The sequence below is a fragment of the Notechis scutatus genome, chromosome 6 (assembly GCF_049901735.1).
Source record: "Notechis scutatus isolate UNSWTSFEM ecotype Mainland chromosome 6, rNotScu1.2, whole genome shotgun sequence".
NCBI lineage: Eukaryota > Metazoa > Chordata > Lepidosauria > Squamata > Elapidae > Notechis > Notechis scutatus.
Genome location: NC_142014.1, coordinates 48,934,062 through 48,953,725, shown reverse-complemented (window position 1 = coordinate 48,953,725; position 19,664 = coordinate 48,934,062). Strand labels below are relative to the sequence as shown.

The 19,664-nt window shown below is 34.7% G+C and overlaps 1 protein-coding gene across 1 annotated transcript in view; it reads left to right on the top strand.

Moving 5' to 3' along the window:
- The first annotated feature begins 1,802 nt into the window (after positions 1-1,802).
- The window catches only part of AGBL3 (AGBL carboxypeptidase 3), a 39,178-nt gene continuing 21,316 nt past the window's right edge, over positions 1,803-19,664 (top strand). Inside the window, exons 1-6 of the mRNA XM_087968187.1 lie at positions 1,803-1,883; positions 6,105-6,209; positions 8,994-9,054; positions 12,023-12,205; positions 14,928-15,035; positions 16,975-17,122. Coding sequence (XP_087824313.1) covers positions 6,144-6,209; positions 8,994-9,054; positions 12,023-12,205; positions 14,928-15,035; positions 16,975-17,122 — 566 coding nt within the window. The 5' untranslated portion in view covers positions 1,803-1,883; positions 6,105-6,143. The remainder of the gene's footprint in view (positions 1,884-6,104; positions 6,210-8,993; positions 9,055-12,022; positions 12,206-14,927; positions 15,036-16,974; positions 17,123-19,664) is intronic.

Below are 19,664 nucleotides of genomic sequence, written 5' to 3'. Positions count from 1 at the left end.
AAATGAATTGGAAAGCAATCACATAGATTGGAAAATGGAGTTTTTTCCACACAAATGTGTTTAGAATTATAGTTCAAATAATATTTATCTGAATAAATAAATTAATTAAATTCTCCTTCTCATTACCTAAGAGGTAATGGTGTCTCAGTCATGGCTATATATATTGGATATCAGATCACATTCAGTATAAACCAATGTGAATATTTGTACATAAAAGAGATACAATGCATTATCAGGCTCCCTGGAGTATCTTATGCCATTAGTATAAGTGTATCACCACGGAAACCACCAGAGTTAATATAAATAATTTATAAAACTGGGTCCCTAACCTCTTTTGTACTATATATGTATACATTATCCAACAGTGTACGCTAAAGAACTACTGAAAGTGCTTCAGACTCCCTAAATCTGAGTTTTCTGGACATGCTTGACTACATTTCCCATAATTCAGTTGTTATTATGGGAGTAATAATTCAACATATCTAGAAAGTGCAAGGGGAAAAAAGAAATATATATTATAATAACACAGGCAAAAATATCTTCACTGAGCTGGTCTATATTTTATGATAAGAACTATATTCTATGATAAGAAAGCAATACCTCGTCTGCTCTCCTAAATTGACTTCAAGTCACAAATTCTGCTTAGCTCTAAGAGACAGAATCACTCAGAATCAGAAATAAGCAAATTAAACATTTGTGTTTGCGTAGGGAACCAAAGTGTGGATTTGGTTTTACTGTTTATATAATATAAGATCAATGTTAAAGTGTGGTTAATGATTATATTTTAATAATCTGATATTAATTGAATGTGAAATTATAAGCAACTATTCTCAAAATGTTCATGAGCAGAATAAGACAGATCCCATTTCTTTTCATTTACTGAAAGCTATAGATTACTGGTTCACATTTCCCATGGATTGTCTTCTGTCCATGGAAGGGAAGCTTGGTAGATTCTAAATTTCATAATTTGTATTTATTCCTTTGGCAAGCTATGTATAAGAACAAGCTGCAAAGATCTTTAGAAATACTTTTCCAATGATACATAAAAATATGATTTATACTATTATAACTCATTTGTATTATTTATTTGCTTTTTTTTCTTATCCTGCTTCTCACATCACATTTACATTTTTGAATCATAAACATTAAATCTTTGTTATTCTTTCCAATGATCCATACTAGTGCTTTAGAAACATAATTTCCAGGTTTAGCTACAGTAAGCAAACAAATCACACTACTTAAATAAATTTAAGATTACTTGTAAAAAATATTTACTATATTTCAAGAATTAGGATTTTTTCAGTCACAATCTTATTCCTATTCAATTTAGCTGATTTTAAAATGTAATGTAAAATTATAAGCACATAAAAAGACAACAGCAGAAACAGCTGCAAATGTACTCAACAGTTCTATGCTTAGCAACATTTCCATTTAATAAAATTCCTTGCTCTTCCCAAATCTATTTCAGCGTTAACTTTCTATGTTTACACAAATAATGGGAAATGACAGTTTGTGGGCTGGTTCAAATTTCTTACATATTCTAAAAATTATGTCACATATGATGCACTTATAGGTATATAATTGACAGTACAATTGGCAGTGCAGACATGCCAAATGCTTCCAAAGTCAGAACCAAAATACATATATACCCATTTTTTTTCTCCCATAAATTTTTGGTTAATGTACCTGTTCAAATGACAGGCTCTGTACTTGTACAGGTGGCCGATTATGTCAGTGTGCAGAAATGCGGACAACTACAACCCTCTGCTTTTTGCTGCATGGGAATTCAGAGCTGAGATGAATTTTTGTCAATCTCGGCCGGATCTTCCCAGGATATGAAGGCTGGGAGGGAAACGCACAATCTTCACAATGCCACCATGCAGGTAAGCGCGCTTCTCGGCAATCTTTTCCCCCTTTGTGCTTCTGGGAAGCGATTTCACCAACTCCCCCTCCCTGTAAGTAGCAGAGTTGAGAACAGGGCGCAGTGCAACCAAAGAGTGTAAGCCGATTAAGAAAAAGATAGCTAAATATTCCTCTTTTTTCTCCTTTTCTGCTTCGAGTCCTACGCCCGTTTTCGGGGGGAAAGCGGAGGCATCTATTTCTCGCCTCTCCTGCCGCGAAAGCAGGGCTGCCTTTCCATAAAACCAAAGCGCCTCCCGGGAGAAGGAGCGGAAAAGGCGAACGATTCTAGGAAAGAACCGGCTCGCTTGGGGTTGCTATAGCAACGTCTCCTCGTTGGAATTCACGGCCGCCGCCGCCGCCGCCGCCGCCGCCGCCATCACAGGCCACGAGAGGGTGCCGAGGCCACGCCCTGGCAGCGCAGCGGTTTGACATTGCTGCGGGCTGGATGCTGAGGTCGAAACTGAAATTTAGCCATGCGAGGTTAGGGATTCCCCTTCTTTCCCCGGCACTCGGGAATCAGCAGCCACGCGTTCATACAAAGGTGAGGGAAGAGAGCACGGTGGAAGTGTGCAACGCTGAGCTCGAATGATTCTAAATGAGCGGGAGGTAACGGAAAATTGCAAAATACCTTATGCCACCAGACTTGAAATTCTAGACCTAGAAAACCTACAACTACGCCGCCTTCGGTCCGATCTAAGTATAGTATATAAAATTATACATTGCAATGTCCTACCTGTCAATAAATACTTCAGCTTCAGCCATAACAATACAAGAGCAAACAATAGATACAAACTCAAGGTAAACCGCACCAAACTTGATTGCAGGAAATACGACTCTACCTGAGTCTGTGGTTTCTTCCCCAAACCCCAAAAACTGTAACCTTAGACTGTCTACTATTGACCTCACCCCTTTCCTAAGAGGTCTGTAGGGGGCGTGCATAAGTGCACCAACGTGCCTACTGTCCCTGTCCTATTGTTTCTTTTTTATTTTTCTTATATGTATCCATTTCATGTATCCATAACTATGTTTATACTTATGCCTGTTATCTTATAATTGCTTGACAAAATAAATAAAATAAAATAAATAAATAAAAGCACAGCAGGCTGTGGATTCCAATCCCCCCACGTAAAGGCGATAGCTCTATGAAGCCAAGCAGATTGTCAACTAATAGCAATGGAAGATTTTGAATTCTTCAGAATGCAAGTGAGATGGGGAGGGAGGATCTGTTTGATGGATTATGATCTGAGATAATTTCCAGACTCATCTACTGAATTGTGGGCCATAATCTTCCACGTTCAACCAAATAGGACTTGTGATGCCTTCAAGTTGCACTTTGGATTTTCTCTAGGACTCCTGAAATAATTACAGTTATTGACCTGCTGAAAACCCCCCATTTTGATGTAATAAATCCCATCTATTTAATTGGATCAATCTCCATCTAGCAGAAATTACCTAGAAATTTTTTAACTGGCATTTTTGCAGAGTTGATGATTTATTAAAGAGGAAAACCTTAGAGAAGTGTTGCTCAGTCTTGCAACTTTAAGAAGTGTGAACTTAAAATTCCCAGAATTTCCTGGGAAACTCTGAAGTCCACATATCTTAAAGTTACTTAGATTGAGAAACATTTCCTTAAAGTATGCATCTGCATATTGCTTTTGATAGAGAAGAATATTTGTACCTCACAGTTGAACTGTGATGTCCTTGGTGCCTCTGAGATTGGTTGTTTTCCTGCAGATGTTTCATTGCCCAACTAGGAACTACAAACTCTGATAAACAAGCTAACAGTAAACAAAAGCCTAATGAAGGAACCACCAAGAACACTTCCACCCACACTGACAGGACAAGCCATTAGTATATAAATTGAGAAAAATCCAACTCCCTTCTAGCACTGAAGATGTTATCTATTTGGGTGTGGCAAATCATTGTACACATGTTGTACTCTGACAATAAAGGTTTGAACTTGAACTTGGTAATGAAAGAAAACAAGGAAGGGCTCGAGAGAGCAACAAGGACCCACATAATGTTTTGATGAGCACTAGGAACAGAATTGCAATCTGTGTTGATTTTTTAGTTTAAATCACAGCTTTTATCAGCTGTCACAAGCTGAGGAATTAAACTAAGGGTTATATTTCAGATGGGAGAATTATATACCCAGTGGTGTATTAACCATTAAGCAGACTAAGCACATGCTTAGGGCACCAGGCCCAAAGGGGGCACCACAAAGTTGAAAATATGGCTTCGTTTGTACAGTATGTACAAAGGAGGGGAGCACCAAGATTTGTCAGTGCTTAGGGCACCAGTGAGGCTTAATCCGTCATTGTATATACCCATCCTTGTGCCAAAATACTTTTTTTTCAAGCAGAATAATTGCTTGCAGATACAATCATGTATTTTAGGCTGAATAACATGGCTCTTTAAAGCTGGAATGCTCTTTTAAAAAGTATCCACCCTTCTCAGATGCTTCTCTGCCTGCCTTCTAACTGTAGCTTAAGCAAAGTCCATCTTTGAAGTACCCAAGACTCTGTTGGGCTTAGCTGTCACAGGACCTTGCCCCAACTGCACCTACATCAGCACAACAACCTCTTTTTTCTTCATGACAACGTCCTTTTCTCATCCTCAACCAGTATAAATATATGAAGTAACCACAAGACTGGCAGCCCTAAATCCTTAGATTTTCTAGTTGGTTACACCTTCAGTGGATCATTATTCTTGATTTATGTCTTGCTGTCAAAGGATAACATTACTGAGAGACAATGGAAATTACTAGCTTTTTCTTTACAAATATATTTAAAAGTTGAGGTTTGAAAGCATTATATAGTAGATTTTAAGAAATTTTACCAGACAGGAAATGTGGTACAGTAGAGGCAGTCACTTTGTCATACTTTTCTGTTTCTATGGATACATTTTTGTAGACCTCACATGGCATAAAATAATAATTTTGTAATAATTTATTACCTGTATATGCTGGCTGACTCCCAAAAACTCTGAGCAATTTACAGATTATTTAAAACATTAAAAATAAAAATCTGAGCAATTTACAGATTATTTAAAACATTAAAAATAAGGAAACAAAAAGAAGGGTAAAGATGGCAAAATGACAAAAAAGTAAACATAAAAATAAATTATAATTTAAAAAGTCACATGTGGCCTAATCGAATAAATGAAAAATGTGCTTTCCTCAATTATAAACCCATTAATATAGTAATAATGAAATATTTAAATAAAGTGAGAATATTCCATAAGAGTGAGGGAAAACCTATATGATTTAAGGATAGAACTAAAACTATAATTCAAATTACTATCAACACCAAAAAATCCAAGTGACTGAAAATTATTAATATTTTTGGTGGGGAATATAACAGACAACTCTTAAGGATATTACAAGATTGTTCATGGGGCTATCTGGATATTTATGCAAAATATTTAGGTTGGTACAAAATAAGATAGAATTGTGTGTTATCATGGTAATGACAGTACATATTATACTTACTGGTTCCCAGTTTTCTTCCAGTACGATTATGTCTTGGGGCTGTACTATGTGGAAGAATATCTGCAACATGTATTCCTTTTTAAGTCCTGAGTTCATAAAGTAAGGCCCTACTCCTCAGTGGTGGGATTCAAATTTTTTTACTATCAGTTCTGTGGCCGTGGCTTGGTGGGCATGGCAGGGGAAGGATACTGTAAAATCTCTATTCCCATCCCACTCCAGGGAAAGGATACTGTAAAATCTCCATTCACTCCCCACTCCTGGGGGAATGTTACCACTGGTTCTCCAAACTACTCAAAAATTCTGCTACTGGTTCTCCAGAACTGGTCAGAACCTGCTGAACCACCTCTGCTACTCCCAATGTTTCAGGTGCCTACTTGGGGTGGGTCATTTGAAGTAGGTACTCCAAGATAAGGAATGCTGTTTCCAGAATTGTCCATGTAGCATCTGTTTCAGCCTAGAGCTTTTTAATTTCTAGAACTTCATCTGATATGTAGTACTTTTAATTAGTCTGTTTCAATTTTAATTGTTGCTTCTTTAAATTGCATTTTTAATCTTTAATTTTTAATAATTTTATTTGTTTTTACAATATGTTATACTACTATACTGAAAGCTTTCAATAGCTTAACTAACACATTTTTAGAAATAAAAACAAAGGAGGTTGTATATTTGCAGTGTTTAATATAATGATTGATTGATTTTGATTGTGTTTCAGTCTGTGGAGGAAAAATAAAGGGCCTGGGTTCAGAAGATTATGTCCGAAGAGTCAAATAAGGACAAGCAGTACATAGAACAATTAACCAGTGAAAATTACAACTCAGTATGTTTAACCTTCAGTTTTTTTATATTCTTCTAATATCTAATTAATTAATTACAGGGCTTGTATGCACTTCAAACAATGCTGATTCTAAGCTATATAATCAATTTATTTGTTAAAGGGAGTATAGCATAGATAACTAATCCTCTCCTATTGGATATTTCCTCATATGAATTTAAATTGCATTTGCCTAGGTAATAGATACCATAACAATTATTTAAAATATACAGTGTGCACTTCCTTTCATTATCTGTGCAGTATTTTCTCCACATTACATTTTTTACATTCAATTTATAAATCTGTGCAGTTTATAAAATCCAAATGTATTAATCCCAAAATTGTAGATTAAATTAAAGAATATTTGTAGTCATTCTCCTATTCAAATGGATATGAATTGCAGTGGGGCTATGTGAGGTTGCTTTTTGTAGATTTAGTTCTGCATTTAACACAATTCTTCCACATAGATTAATGTCTAAACTTATGGACCTTGGGCTTTCTTATTCAATCTGCCTTTGGATTATGGATTTCCTGTTTGGCCGCTCTCAGGGGGCCAGATTAGATAATCATACCTCCCCAGCCCTTATTCTTAACATTGTACATTACAGGGTTGTGTGTTGAGTCCTTTACTCTATACTCTGTATGTACATGACTGCATTCCCACTCACGCCAGTAATACTATTATTAAATTTGCAGAAGATACAACAGTGGTGGGACTCATTTCTGGGGTGGTGGTGGGATGAGTCTACCGAGATCGGTGGCTTTCATGGTGTGGAAACAATAACTTGGTCCTTAACACCAATAAGACAAAGGATCTTATGGTGGACTACAAAATAATAGATCAGACATCCAGCCCTTGATTATCAAGGGAGAGCAAGTGGACCAAGTGGTCAGTTTTAAGTTTTTGGGTCTTATCATAAAAGAGGACCTGATGCTCACATTGCAGCACTGATCAAAAGAGCCTAGCAGAGATTTTACTACCTGAGACTTCTCAGGAAACAACAACTGAATGACAAATTGCTGGTGATCTTCTACTGCTGCACTATAGAGAGCATTTTAACTTACTGCGCCTATGTATAGTTTGCCAATTGCACAGTGGCAGATAGGACAGCACTCCAGAGAGTCAACATCATTTCTCAGAGGATCATTGGTTGACCTCTCCCCTCCTTGGAAGAGCTTTATAGCTCCCACTGCCTTAAGAAAGTTCAAAACATTCTTAAAGATCCAACTCATCCTAGGCATCCTTTTTTTGAACTATTACCATCTGTCAGACAGCACAGGACAATAAAAACAAGGACAAATAGGCTGAAAAACAGGTTCTATCCCAGCCCAGTAACTATATTGAATTCTACTGTATGGTGTAATACTAATGCAGCATCAGGGGTTCTCAATTCAATTGTATAGAAAGTGAAGGATTCAATTTCATTGTACGAGATGCAGTGGCAATAAAGCAAACTAAATGCCACATATCCAGATACAGAAGTTTTCTATAAATAATTAATATTTCCTTGTGCTTAATAACTTTAGTAGAAAATAGAATCTATTCATATTTACTTCTTTATTACCATCGTTTTTATGCTACCTCCATCAGCAGATCATGATCTAATAGAAACAACAAAATAATAAAACAATGATCTAACAATCACAACATAAATTTATAAAAATATACTTCTAGTTTGCATTCCTTAGCAAACTAGACCTGAGCACTTGTCTGGAATCTATTATACAAGACAGGATTACCTTTATAGCCTCATTAGTAGGCCATAATGTCAATAGTCTTCTTCAGTCCAAATGATAAAATGTTGCAGATTAAGGGGCTCGCGCTGAAAAGGTCTTCCTCTAGATTTTCACCTGACATCTAAGAAGGTAACCTCATCAAGTTCTCTCAGCCTGTTTGTACCAGATGGGCAAAATCTACCCGGTGTAGGAAGCCTCAAATATTGTACTTCAGAGCAGTAATCTTAATTCATAGTAATCTTGCCTTACCATATATATAAGATGTGTTGAATTACAGTTCCTTCCCCTCCCACCCCTGTGAAATGCTGAGACTACTGTGATAGGAATTGTAGTCTATTATTGTATACAACTAAAAGATACAAATAGTTTGACTTAAATATTACTCTCTGCTTTGATCTCTAGCAATTCATCCTGTGCGCTTTACCAAATGTATACTGGGATTAACCTGTATTTATTTACTGAGGAAACTTATATGATCACCTTATACATGATAATCCCAGGCAGCTCACAATGACACTCAATAGCTAATATAGCAATACATTTCTATAAGAGTCTCACAACATATTTATATGCCACAACATCCAAACAACTTTACGTTTAGATTTGCTGGTCTCATTTCCATCTAACCTAATGCCTGGGTAAAGAACCAAACCTTCATTCATTAGCTTCAGAAAACTAATCAGGTGGGAGCCCTCTGAATCTCAAAGGGGAGATCTTTCAAAAGGGTTGGGGCTATCATGAAAAATGTGTCTGAGATCCCACCATATTGCAACATTGAAGAGAAAGTACTGGAGCACACTCACCCTATTTGAAGCTGTAGGATAGGTCATCCTGGTAGTTCAGGATGCCTAATAATATGCATATTTTTCATATTGCATTCCAAAGCCTAGGATCTATTTTTCTTTTCATCTCATTGGTTTTTCTATTTTGTCCTGCAAAATTAAAAATTAAGCATGCATTTTCTATTAATAGTTATATTTTTTTTACCAAATTGTTAATTTTCATTTTGCATGAAAGAATCACATTTTCCCTTTTATTTTATTTGTATTTTAGGATGATGATTCCTTTATCCCATACGTAGCTGAAGATCTTGAGCAGTGTGCATTTGTTGCAGGTCTGAATAGTTCTATTTCTTGCGAACTGAGGGTACATATATGGATAACATTAAAAATGAATTGCCATGTAGGTGTAACAAAAGGTTGGCATACATAATACCTTCTAAATATATTGGAACACATCTGAAGAAATTGTGCTCACTTTTTTTGTTGATGAATTATCTCTTATATTAAGAAATAACATACTGAATAACATACCTATATGTTCATCATAACTGGAATTTTAATTAGTAGCCCAGAAAAGGAATTCAAAAAGTGTAATCTACATATGTTAAAGCTATGATGATAAGAAAATATATCTAATTCTAATTTACATAACAATACTTACTGTCTTGCCATACTTTTCAACCCTTACAAAGTATTCTTGCTTCGATTGTGTCCATCTTCTTTTTCATGAATTGCCTTTTCTTCATTAAATTTCTTCCCTCTCAGTTTTTCAGGAAGTTATCAACTCCGTTTAATTATGAATGTCCTTGGTTGTCCCCTTCTCTTAACTCATTAACTCTGTACATGTTTGTTTTCCAGCTTGGGTTATTCTCTCTTTATGACCAGACTATCTCAGCATAATTATTTCATACTAGTTACATATTCATTTAGCTTCCATTCACTCCTGAATCTATCTGTTATTTTATTATTTATATTTGTTAAGTACACCATTCCTATTGCATTAAGTTACTGTTTCAATTTTTCTGATATATCTAATTTCCAGTGGACTGTGAATAGAAGCTTGTTCTACTTCATTCAGCAAACATTTATTCCTTGCAAAAACCGTGTAATTCCTGCTTTCTGCCAGCATTTGTATATCTTCAGATTTCCCCAATTGTTTTCTTACCTTAATCAAACATTTCAGCAAGGTTTACACATTCATCTATTTTGTCTAGTTTTAACTATTTATGTAGCATATGGAATCACTCACTACATTTTCCCTGACAAAAACTAATTACAATAGACTTTGATACATTCATTTTCAGTTACATGTCTTGTTATACATTGATATCATCCAAGTTCTGAAAAACATGACATCATCTGTATTAAGAGATATACGTATATTCACATTTCCAACCTGTACACCTCTAATGTGTCAGACTCCAAAAGTCAAGAAAGGCACACACAAATTCTTCTAAGCAGTTTCCTTTATCATTCTCCTCCTATAGACAGAAATCTTGCCAAACTAAAGCAGACTACTTGCATCATTAAAATATACTCTGAAAAGTCCTAAGGAAGAACTGTTTTAATTCTCTCTTTCCCATACAAACTTAGTTTTCTTTTGCTCCTCTGCAATGCACTCCCTCCCTCCTGGGAATCCGGGCTACATTCCACCACAAATGTCACCAAAAAGCATTCTGTCTATATTTATTTATAAATACATTAAAAACTATCCCTCACTACATTCAGCAGTTACTTTCAACTCCAATCTTATACAAAACATTCCAAAATTCAGCCTTATCATCACATATTTTATATGAGTAAACACATGTACAATTAATTTCCTTTCTCAGATGGCTACATTTCTCAGTGACTTGCTGAAAAAAAAAAAAAACATGGCTTGCAGACACACACACACGACCCCATAAAATGCTTTTTCCAACATGCCACCATTTTAATTTATCACTTTTAATTCCATTCACTCTGCTCATGGTTCCTAACTTAAGATTTCTTTTCCACACTTCAATTTTATTTAATTTTCATCAGAATAGTTCTAAATGTTCTATGCCCCTTCATTTTAACTATTTTTACTGCATTCTTTGCAATCTTTTTTTCTGTACACTATAAATATGTTTCTACCATCCAATATAATTCTATCATATGTCTTACCTGTTTCATCATTCTGTCAGGTTTCCTTTTTCATACTTCCAATTGAAAGAATAACTCCACAGTCTTCTATGGGACTCTGTAACATTTTTTTCATTCTGTGTTCACTTTTCACAGCTTCTTAGGTCAATTACATTCATTTTGTTGGGAAATTCATCTATATTCTAATAGCTTTTCATACATATATTTTATTCCTGTTGTTTCCCTTCCACTTTAGGTTCTTTCACTTTTTTCCTTTACCTTCAAATCCATTTTCCTCAAGTTCCTCTTGGCACTACCAGAACTGGTCTGTTCTACATTCAGAACTATTCTTGTTTGTTTGGGTCTTTGAATGTTCCAAATAATAGTAAAAAAAATAGTAAAAAAAATTAGATCATCTTGTTCCCATTCATTTATTCATGTTACATCACAGAATATTTTCTCCTAGTTGTATTGATTCAGAATATTGCAATCAGTCATCTTTATTTTTCCACTGCTACTATGCAATTCTTGCCAAAGTATGGATTCTTTCAAATATGACTTCATCAAACTAGATAATACCATGTAAATGACTAACCCTTCACTCAAAGTCTAGTCTTATAAAATAAATTATGCATTTGTTTTATGGAGCACTTTCTGTTGCTATTTTGGCTAATTTGCAGCTTTTGCAAAGCTTGCAGTATGCCACAGTCATAACATAATATTTTTATTTCGGATATAGAGATGACAAAATCTTTGATTTGTTTGAACAACATAATTCCAAAATCAAAAACTCTTAAAATTAACAAAAGAAGAATTTATTACTGTCTTAAGATCAGATCCTAAAAAACAAATGCAATCTGCCACAACCTCACAGTGAATAACTTACTTCTCTTGTTGGATCTGAATGTGGAGGAGGTTTATAGCATTTAACAATCATATAAGTGATTTCAGGGCACTTTAGTTTTAGGAAAAACATTTAAATTATATTAGTCAGATCAATTTATTTCTACTTATTCATAAGTCTATATATTAAGGGCTGGGTTAAGTGTGAGAACACAATTCTTTGAAAAATCTGTATTTCAGAAAAAAGGGGAACTGTTTAAATCTACCATCCATGATTGTAGAGGGAAGGGTATTGAAGCGTCAAGATCAAAATTGATCAGTGATCAACATATGCACACATTTGTCTTACAGATTCTTTTTGTGATCAACTTTTGCCACGTACCACACAGATTTTATTGGAATATAACTCTGGAAAATGGGTGCCACGACTTCGTGAACCACGAGATTTATATGGCCTTTCTTCTACAGGAGATCTACACTTAGTACGGTGGCCACATCAGTATGAAGTTATCAGAGAAAAAATTAAGCATATTGGTAAATAATTATTTAGCCTTTTCTAATGTGACGTTTTTCTTGATAGGTCACAAAGAAATATTATTTCCAATAAAGCACTTTCTGACTTGCTTCAACCACTTAAATATTTTTTCTTTATTCATCACTTTGCATTGATGCAATTAATTCATCTTTCAAATTTAAATGTAAAGAAATGCAAAACTGCATTATAGATTAGACATATTAAAAGAAATGAACAGTTCTAACAATTGACTATTACTATTCAACTATATTAAGCCTAAAGATTCTTAAAAATTGTACACCTTTTTCTGACCATTGGAGCAATCTCAGTTACAGTTCTATACTAGTTGCAAGAGGATAGGATTGCAATAATGCAATTGTGCCTATTTGGATAATCCAATGATATATTAATGAATGTGTTATTGCTCTGATTTGATCAACCTAACATTTCTTTGAATTAATTGCAATGGCAGTCTGAAAGATTGAAGTTAGACATGCAGATGGGTTTAAAGCATTGTAGTAGGTAACAGCAGAGTCTTCATGATGACACAAGCATTTTATGTGGTCACCAACCCTAATTTCCTTGCTCTGTGGACTTTTAAAAGAGTAATACTTTTGCTCCAAAGGGTGACTGAGATAAGGAGAGACACTTAGAGAGATAGAGTGTAATGTCATGATTTTAGCCTTATCATCTCAGGCAACAGGCATCCCCTACAAAGGGAACTGGCCTTGGCAAAATAGAGTACTATATGAATACTTTTGAATATCTACTTTTAATTTAATTTCAGATACAGCAAATGAGAAAAATAAAAATTAATTTAATACTCTTGAGATGACGCCTGACCTTTTATTTTGAAGACTCATCAGCTTTTGTGAATCTCCATTTTTGTTGTGATGATAGGCCAAATTCAAGAACAGTAGCTTTTAGCCAACCTTGATAATTGATCTTGAGAAGCAAAGAAAAGCCAGAATCTGTTGAATATTTTGATTGTGAACACCAAGACATTTCAGAACTGTATATGGGGAAATTTTCTACATTGAAACAATTAGTGGCAAACTGTTTCCTTAGTTTTGCCAACTAAACAATATGGAAATGTCCATCTATTTACTAGAAATTGTGTTGGAAAGAAATTTATATTTGTTTCAGGCTGTATAGGATCTTAGCAAAATGAATTGTGCAGGATTTTTTTTCTAATGAAGTCTTGAGTTCCTTCTGGCAAAGGCAGTCTTCTGCTATTTAAAATAAAATCAAGTAACTTGAAGGATAGGTTATATAAGCCTACCAATTGTGGCAACCCCCAGATATAACAAAGGAAGCATGTATATACATTTTTATATTAACATATTTCTATTTATAGAATATTCTACCAGTACAAATACAGCGGAAAACAGGGACTTGCTGATACACACTTGATTTTTTTTAACTAGTCATCTTGTTCCTAGAATTTTTTTTCTTTTCATGGCCCTGTAATCCCTTGATTCTGGGTAGAGTTGGGGTGCTGAATGGAGCTGAGCATTTGCTGGCTGGATGCCCTTCCTGATGCCTATATGGAGTTCGCAACAGATGTTTTATCTTTGCACCCTGAGAGAAAAACATCTGCTGCTACCTAGGATTAAACTCTCAACCTTCCAAGTGGGAGGCAAACATCTTCACCACTAGGCCACCACATTGCTCACTTGGTTCATATAATTATTTTTTTATAAATTTTCTTCCTATTCTTAATAACATGTCAACATTGATGTTACTGTATAACTTCTTAACAATATAAGGAAGAACCTTACCTAACTTAAGAATTTTATCATAACTGCTCAGTAAATTTCTGTTGCTCAGGTTATAAAATTATATTTCCATTTTTGTAGCACAAGAAGAAACACACCTATTTACTGGATAAATATAATAAAGGGAATGCATATTTAATTTTACATGTATTGTCTGCAGCCGGAATTGTATTTGCGCAACAATGGATAAGTGAAGAGATCCCAATGTGATTTAAAAAATATTAGAATGTGTAGAAATGAATAAGCTAACACTTATAATCAAGGAAAAGAAAGAAACTGAATACTTTCTGACTTGGGACTTATTTTATCAATGGCTAGCTGAAAAAACAGGAGCTAGAAACAGGGATATACAGAAAGGATCAGTGATATAAGGAAGATATGTTGAATTGGTTAAGCAAATAATATTGATATTATTATTATTAACACTACTATAATTAATATCAATGTAATGAATATTGTTGTAAACATTTTGATTATTTCCTAAAACTATTTGTACTTAGACAACACACTGTTCAATTGAAATTGGAATTTTTATATGCTATAAAATAAAAACTTGAATTAAAAAAGAAGAAACAGTTCTTGAATATTTGTTTAAAAAGTGGTATTAATTTAATAAAACATAACAAAAAGTTTAAAGGTTACAAATCTAGTAGTTATCTATTGCAGAAAAGATATAATAAAATAGCAGGCTACTGCACATATTTCAGTGTTGAAGACTTACGTTTGGATTATTGGCAATGCTAAGAATCTCACTATGGAACAAAATTGATCAATTTATTTTATGTTTTTGAAAAGATAAAATGAAGGGCCATCAATATGTCTTTTTTATTTAAAAAAAACTTAAGTTCATTGTCTTCTTATAAGCAGGAATAAAAATATCCTGCCCTTTGCACCTTAAAATATATTTTTGTTTTTGTTTTTTAACACAGTATTTTAAGGCTATTTTCTTTCTTTTTCTTTCCAGAATGGATTCCATCTCATCCAGAGCCTCTCTATAATCCCACAGGTTCAGAGTTTGAGCCTCAGTGTTTGGATCCAGGGGAAGGTGCTGTCGTGTATTTAGCAGATGAAGGTTTGACCAGATTTTATTGAGAACACATATAACTTAATTATTTACATCTTAATTGTACAAAGTAATTTTCAAATAGAATTCTATATGCAAATTCTAAGACAAAAGACAAAAAAAGCTCTAGAACTTAGGATCCTAAATTTTAGCATCAGAATCTTTGTAACACTAAATGTACAGCATTTTCCATAATCCATGCCACAAATCTTTTGAAGTGTATCAGTTTTAATAAATTAATTTTCTTTCTGCCAGAATTAGTTCTTTTCTTTGGTTATCCTTTTAGTTAATGTAACAGATCATTAATTTTTAAAAGGTTTTATTGTGCCAAGTAATAGGATCAATGTTTTTGAAGATAATTTATACCCTGTTACCTCTTTAAGAGTTTAATCCAATCAAAACTGTGGCTTTATTCTCTTTCCTTCCCTCTCTCCCTTTCCTTTGTCTCCGCCTTCCCATTTTTAAGCATCCTCAGGACTGCACTCTCTTATATATGTCTCTTGGCTACTTCTACCTTTCGGTTATTGTTCTTATTGCTTCACTGAAATGATTTTAAATTTTAGATTTTTGAAGGATGAGAGAATAAAAGAGTAGTGGTGAAGATATGCCTTATACAATTATGGCTAAGATGCTAATCAGTTTGATAAACAACCACATTCTGCTTTAATCATTCAAATATTTTGTTTTTAAGCGCTTGGTTTGAATAGAAAAACTGCATTTTTGATTGACTGCAGTGCAATATCTCCTTAGCTTTCCTGTCTGACTTCTACTACTAACCCTTTAATTACCTTATGTCTAGAGCCCAATTTCTTGAAGTTCTTTTTTTTTCTTTGCAAGACCTTTATTAATCTAGAAGACTTTCCTTGTCATTATGTTTCCAACCAATACGGTCCTGAGATTTCTTTTGCCAAACAGGCCCACAATACTTGCTGATGTCGTCGATCCATCTTGTTTTAGGTCTCTTTTGTGGACACTTTTTATCAAGTGGAATCCATTTTATGACTGCCTTGATCCACTGCCATCAGTTTTTCTTGCTATGTGATTAGTCCATTTCCATTGCAATTCTTTTACTCTCTTGATGACATTACATACTTTCATTTGTTCTTTAATCCATGTGCAGGACTTTCTATCTTGTCTTGTAATGCCAAGCATGTATCTTTTCATGGCTCTTTGTGCCACTTGTAGCTTTTGTATCGATTGTGAGTTTAGTGTTCATGTTCACTGGCAGGTGAACAGCAGGTAGCACACACTGATTGAAAAGCATAGGGGAAGATTGTTCTTGAAAATTATGCTTAGCTTGCCGAATGGCTGCCAAGCACATTTAACTCGCCGTTCAATTTGCTTTACTGTATTGCCTTCCTTTGAGGAAATTCATATATATTGTGGTCTACAGTATCAATTCATATATATAGTGGTCTACAATGTCTAGTTTCTTCTCCAGACATATTTTTTTTCTTTCTTTGGTAAATTTATTAAACATAACCTGGCTTTTTCAGGTTTATTTTTAATCCAGTGGTTCTCCTGCTTCATGCAGCTCTTGTTATGTAGCTCTTCTGGGTCTTGTGAGCAGAAAACAACATCATCTGCAAATCTTAAATGTTTTAAATGGGGGCCATTGACTTTTCTTCCATCTTTTGCCCAGTCTAGTTTGTGAAATACTTCTTCAAGGCAGGCTGAGAAAAGGATAGGTGATATTGAATCGCCTTGTGGTTCTACGTTGCTTTCCACTTTAACATGATTAAGGGAAATTGTTGCCATTGTTTTTTCATATATTTATTGTAGTAAGTTTATGTAAGCAGTATACATCTTGGTTGAGCAATGCATTAATTATTGCTTGCTGGAATACTGAGTCAAGTGCCTTTTGGTTGTCAATGAAATATGTTAAGAAAATGTTTCTTTAACAATATTTTGCAGCTGAAGATTAGCTATATTCTTTTCCTCTCAACAGCCAACAAGGACCCCAACTTTAGATATTCTCGAATAGGGGGATGTTTCCCTTCAAAGCAAGTGCTTCCTCAATCATGGAATGACTGGGATAATACTTTGATCTTTGAAGCACGATTTGAAAGTGGAAATCTGCAAAAAGTGGTCAAAATGTAAGTTGCTTCCCATTTTTTCTTTTAATTTGCAAAATAGTCCATTTTCTGAGGCATTAAGTTAATCCTTGGTAGACCTTGAATTTAGACAGCATGAAATGAGATGCAAAGTCTTATTCATTGTTTTTTAAAAATAGTCATTATTAATAAATTTGTACTTCATGTTTTCTTCAATGGTCTGTGCTGATTTCCTGGCAAAAATTATACCTGCAATCTAGATATGCATTTATAATACAGGTAGTCCTCAATTTACAATTCATTTAGTGACCATTCAAAGTTACAATGGCTCTGGAAAAAGGGACTTATGACTGTTGCAGCATCCCCATGGTCATGTGATCAAAATTTAGATGCTTGGCAACTGGTTCCTACTTATGACCATTGCTGTGTCCCAAGGTCACGTGATCGCCTTTTACAACCTTCTTACAAGCAAAGTCAATGGGGGAAGCCAGATTCATTTAACAACTATGGCAAGAAAGGTTGTAAAATTGGGTGAAACTCATTTAACAAATGCCTCATTTAACAACAGAAATTTTGGACTCAATTGTGGTTGTAAGTCAAGGACTATCTGTATTTTAATTTTAACTTCACTTTTTATATTTCTGTCTCTTGTGCTTTTTAATCAAACTGTGAGGTGAATGTGCCGTACGATAAATAATCTTCAATGGTAATTTAGCAAATACTGCCCCAGTACTGGATTTATGTATTTATTACATCAATTTATACTCAGTTCCATTTATGAAGATTATAAATAGTTTCTAAATTAATACCAGAAGATTAAAAAAACATTTAGTACAGTTACAAATGCACCATCATTTGTGGTGTGCTCATTTTCCTCTGTAAAGCCCTTCATGGCATAAGATCTAGCCAGCTGAAGCACTGCAATTTCTGCTTGTATTGTATGGTTTGACATTTTGTGTCTTCTGCCTATTACACCTGCTATTCTGCACCCTCCTCTTTTTCCACTTTTCTCTCTCTATTCACTCTCCCAACAGTTCATGGGAATGACAGACATCCCATTTCTTCCCTCTTTGAATTTTACTGCATCCATCCAGTAATTGCTTTGGCAAAGTCAGTATACAGCCCTAATTCATTCATCTACACATAAGCATGCAATCCATTATAGTCCCCACCAACCTTCCCCACCCCTTATATATTGCTCTTATTTAAGTAAAAAATATGAGCAGTATATAGGGGATGGGGAAGGTTGGGGGGGCTATAATGGATTACATGCTCATGTGTAGATGAATGATTTATTTAAGTAAAAAAATAAGTTTCCCCACGATTATTATTCGGTGGGGGGACTCTACTATTATTCCTCATAAAATCAGCATTTCTCCCAGTCTGATCCACCACAAACTCCAGTTTAGCCATCAGACCTTCTTCAACTCTGTATTTTCTCATCTCAACAAACAAATCCATTATCTTAGATTTTGAGTGACCTGTAAAATCAATTCTTATCCACTTCTCCTTGCTTCCAGTTCTGGAGTACAGGGAACTGCCCACCTAATTCCTTGACTACAGTTACTTGCTTTACTGAATGTCTTCCTAGAAGTAACCAAGGGGTAGCCAATGACGAACACAAATGTCAGAGTCTGAGAAGACCTTTTAAGAGCTTTGAGAATCAGCTGATGTGCATGCAGTGTGGCAGCGATAGCAACAGCAATTCACAAACGGCCCCACTAGACCCCAAACTGCATCTCCATTAATCGCATCAGTAGTCTTTTTACTTCTCTAAGATCTGGCGTAGTTTCAATCAAAGGATTGTCCTTTTGTATCTCTTTATACTGCAGGTTCTCATACAATCCATCTTGCTTTTACTATTCGTCTACATCCTTCCCTATTCTTTTTTTCCATTTTGCCATCTCCAGAATCTGCTCTCCATACTCATCTCCTTTCTGCATGGACCCTTTCACTTTTCTTGCCTCCACTTCTCTGCATTTATAATTGCCCAGTCAGCTTTCTTCCACAAAATTTTCTTATCTCTGTTTCAACCCAGACCATTTTATTAAATGTATTTGATTACTTTAACCTTTCTCATGAGCACCTTAAAAATTATTTTTCTTCTGCAACAGTATACTTATTGAGTTGTTAAAATGTCAGCTCTTTTGGTAGTGACTGCCAATCAATCTATTTATGTGCTTTATAAGACGAAGACAATAGATGGTTGTCAGGAAAATAATGTGTTTTCTCAAGTACAATTAACTATGACTAGCAGAAATGCTGCTCCTGCTTATCAAAATCTTTGTAAATGGTAAAAAAAAATAGAGAAAGAAACTAAATTAGGCATCCTTCATGTTTTCTTGTAGAAATATTCTAATCTACAGCAGGAGCAGAATAGGAACATACATATTTATATTTGACATACTTAGCATCTTAGAGGGAGGAATGAGTATCATGTGAATGTATAACTAATTCTGAACTGGTAATGCATCTGAAATTGGATCCCAAGAATAACACAAAGTATTTGTGTATAGTTTGCACCACTACTGGGATCTGAGTGTTCATATTTGTGAGCTGTTATCTTTGCACAATAAAGTAATAA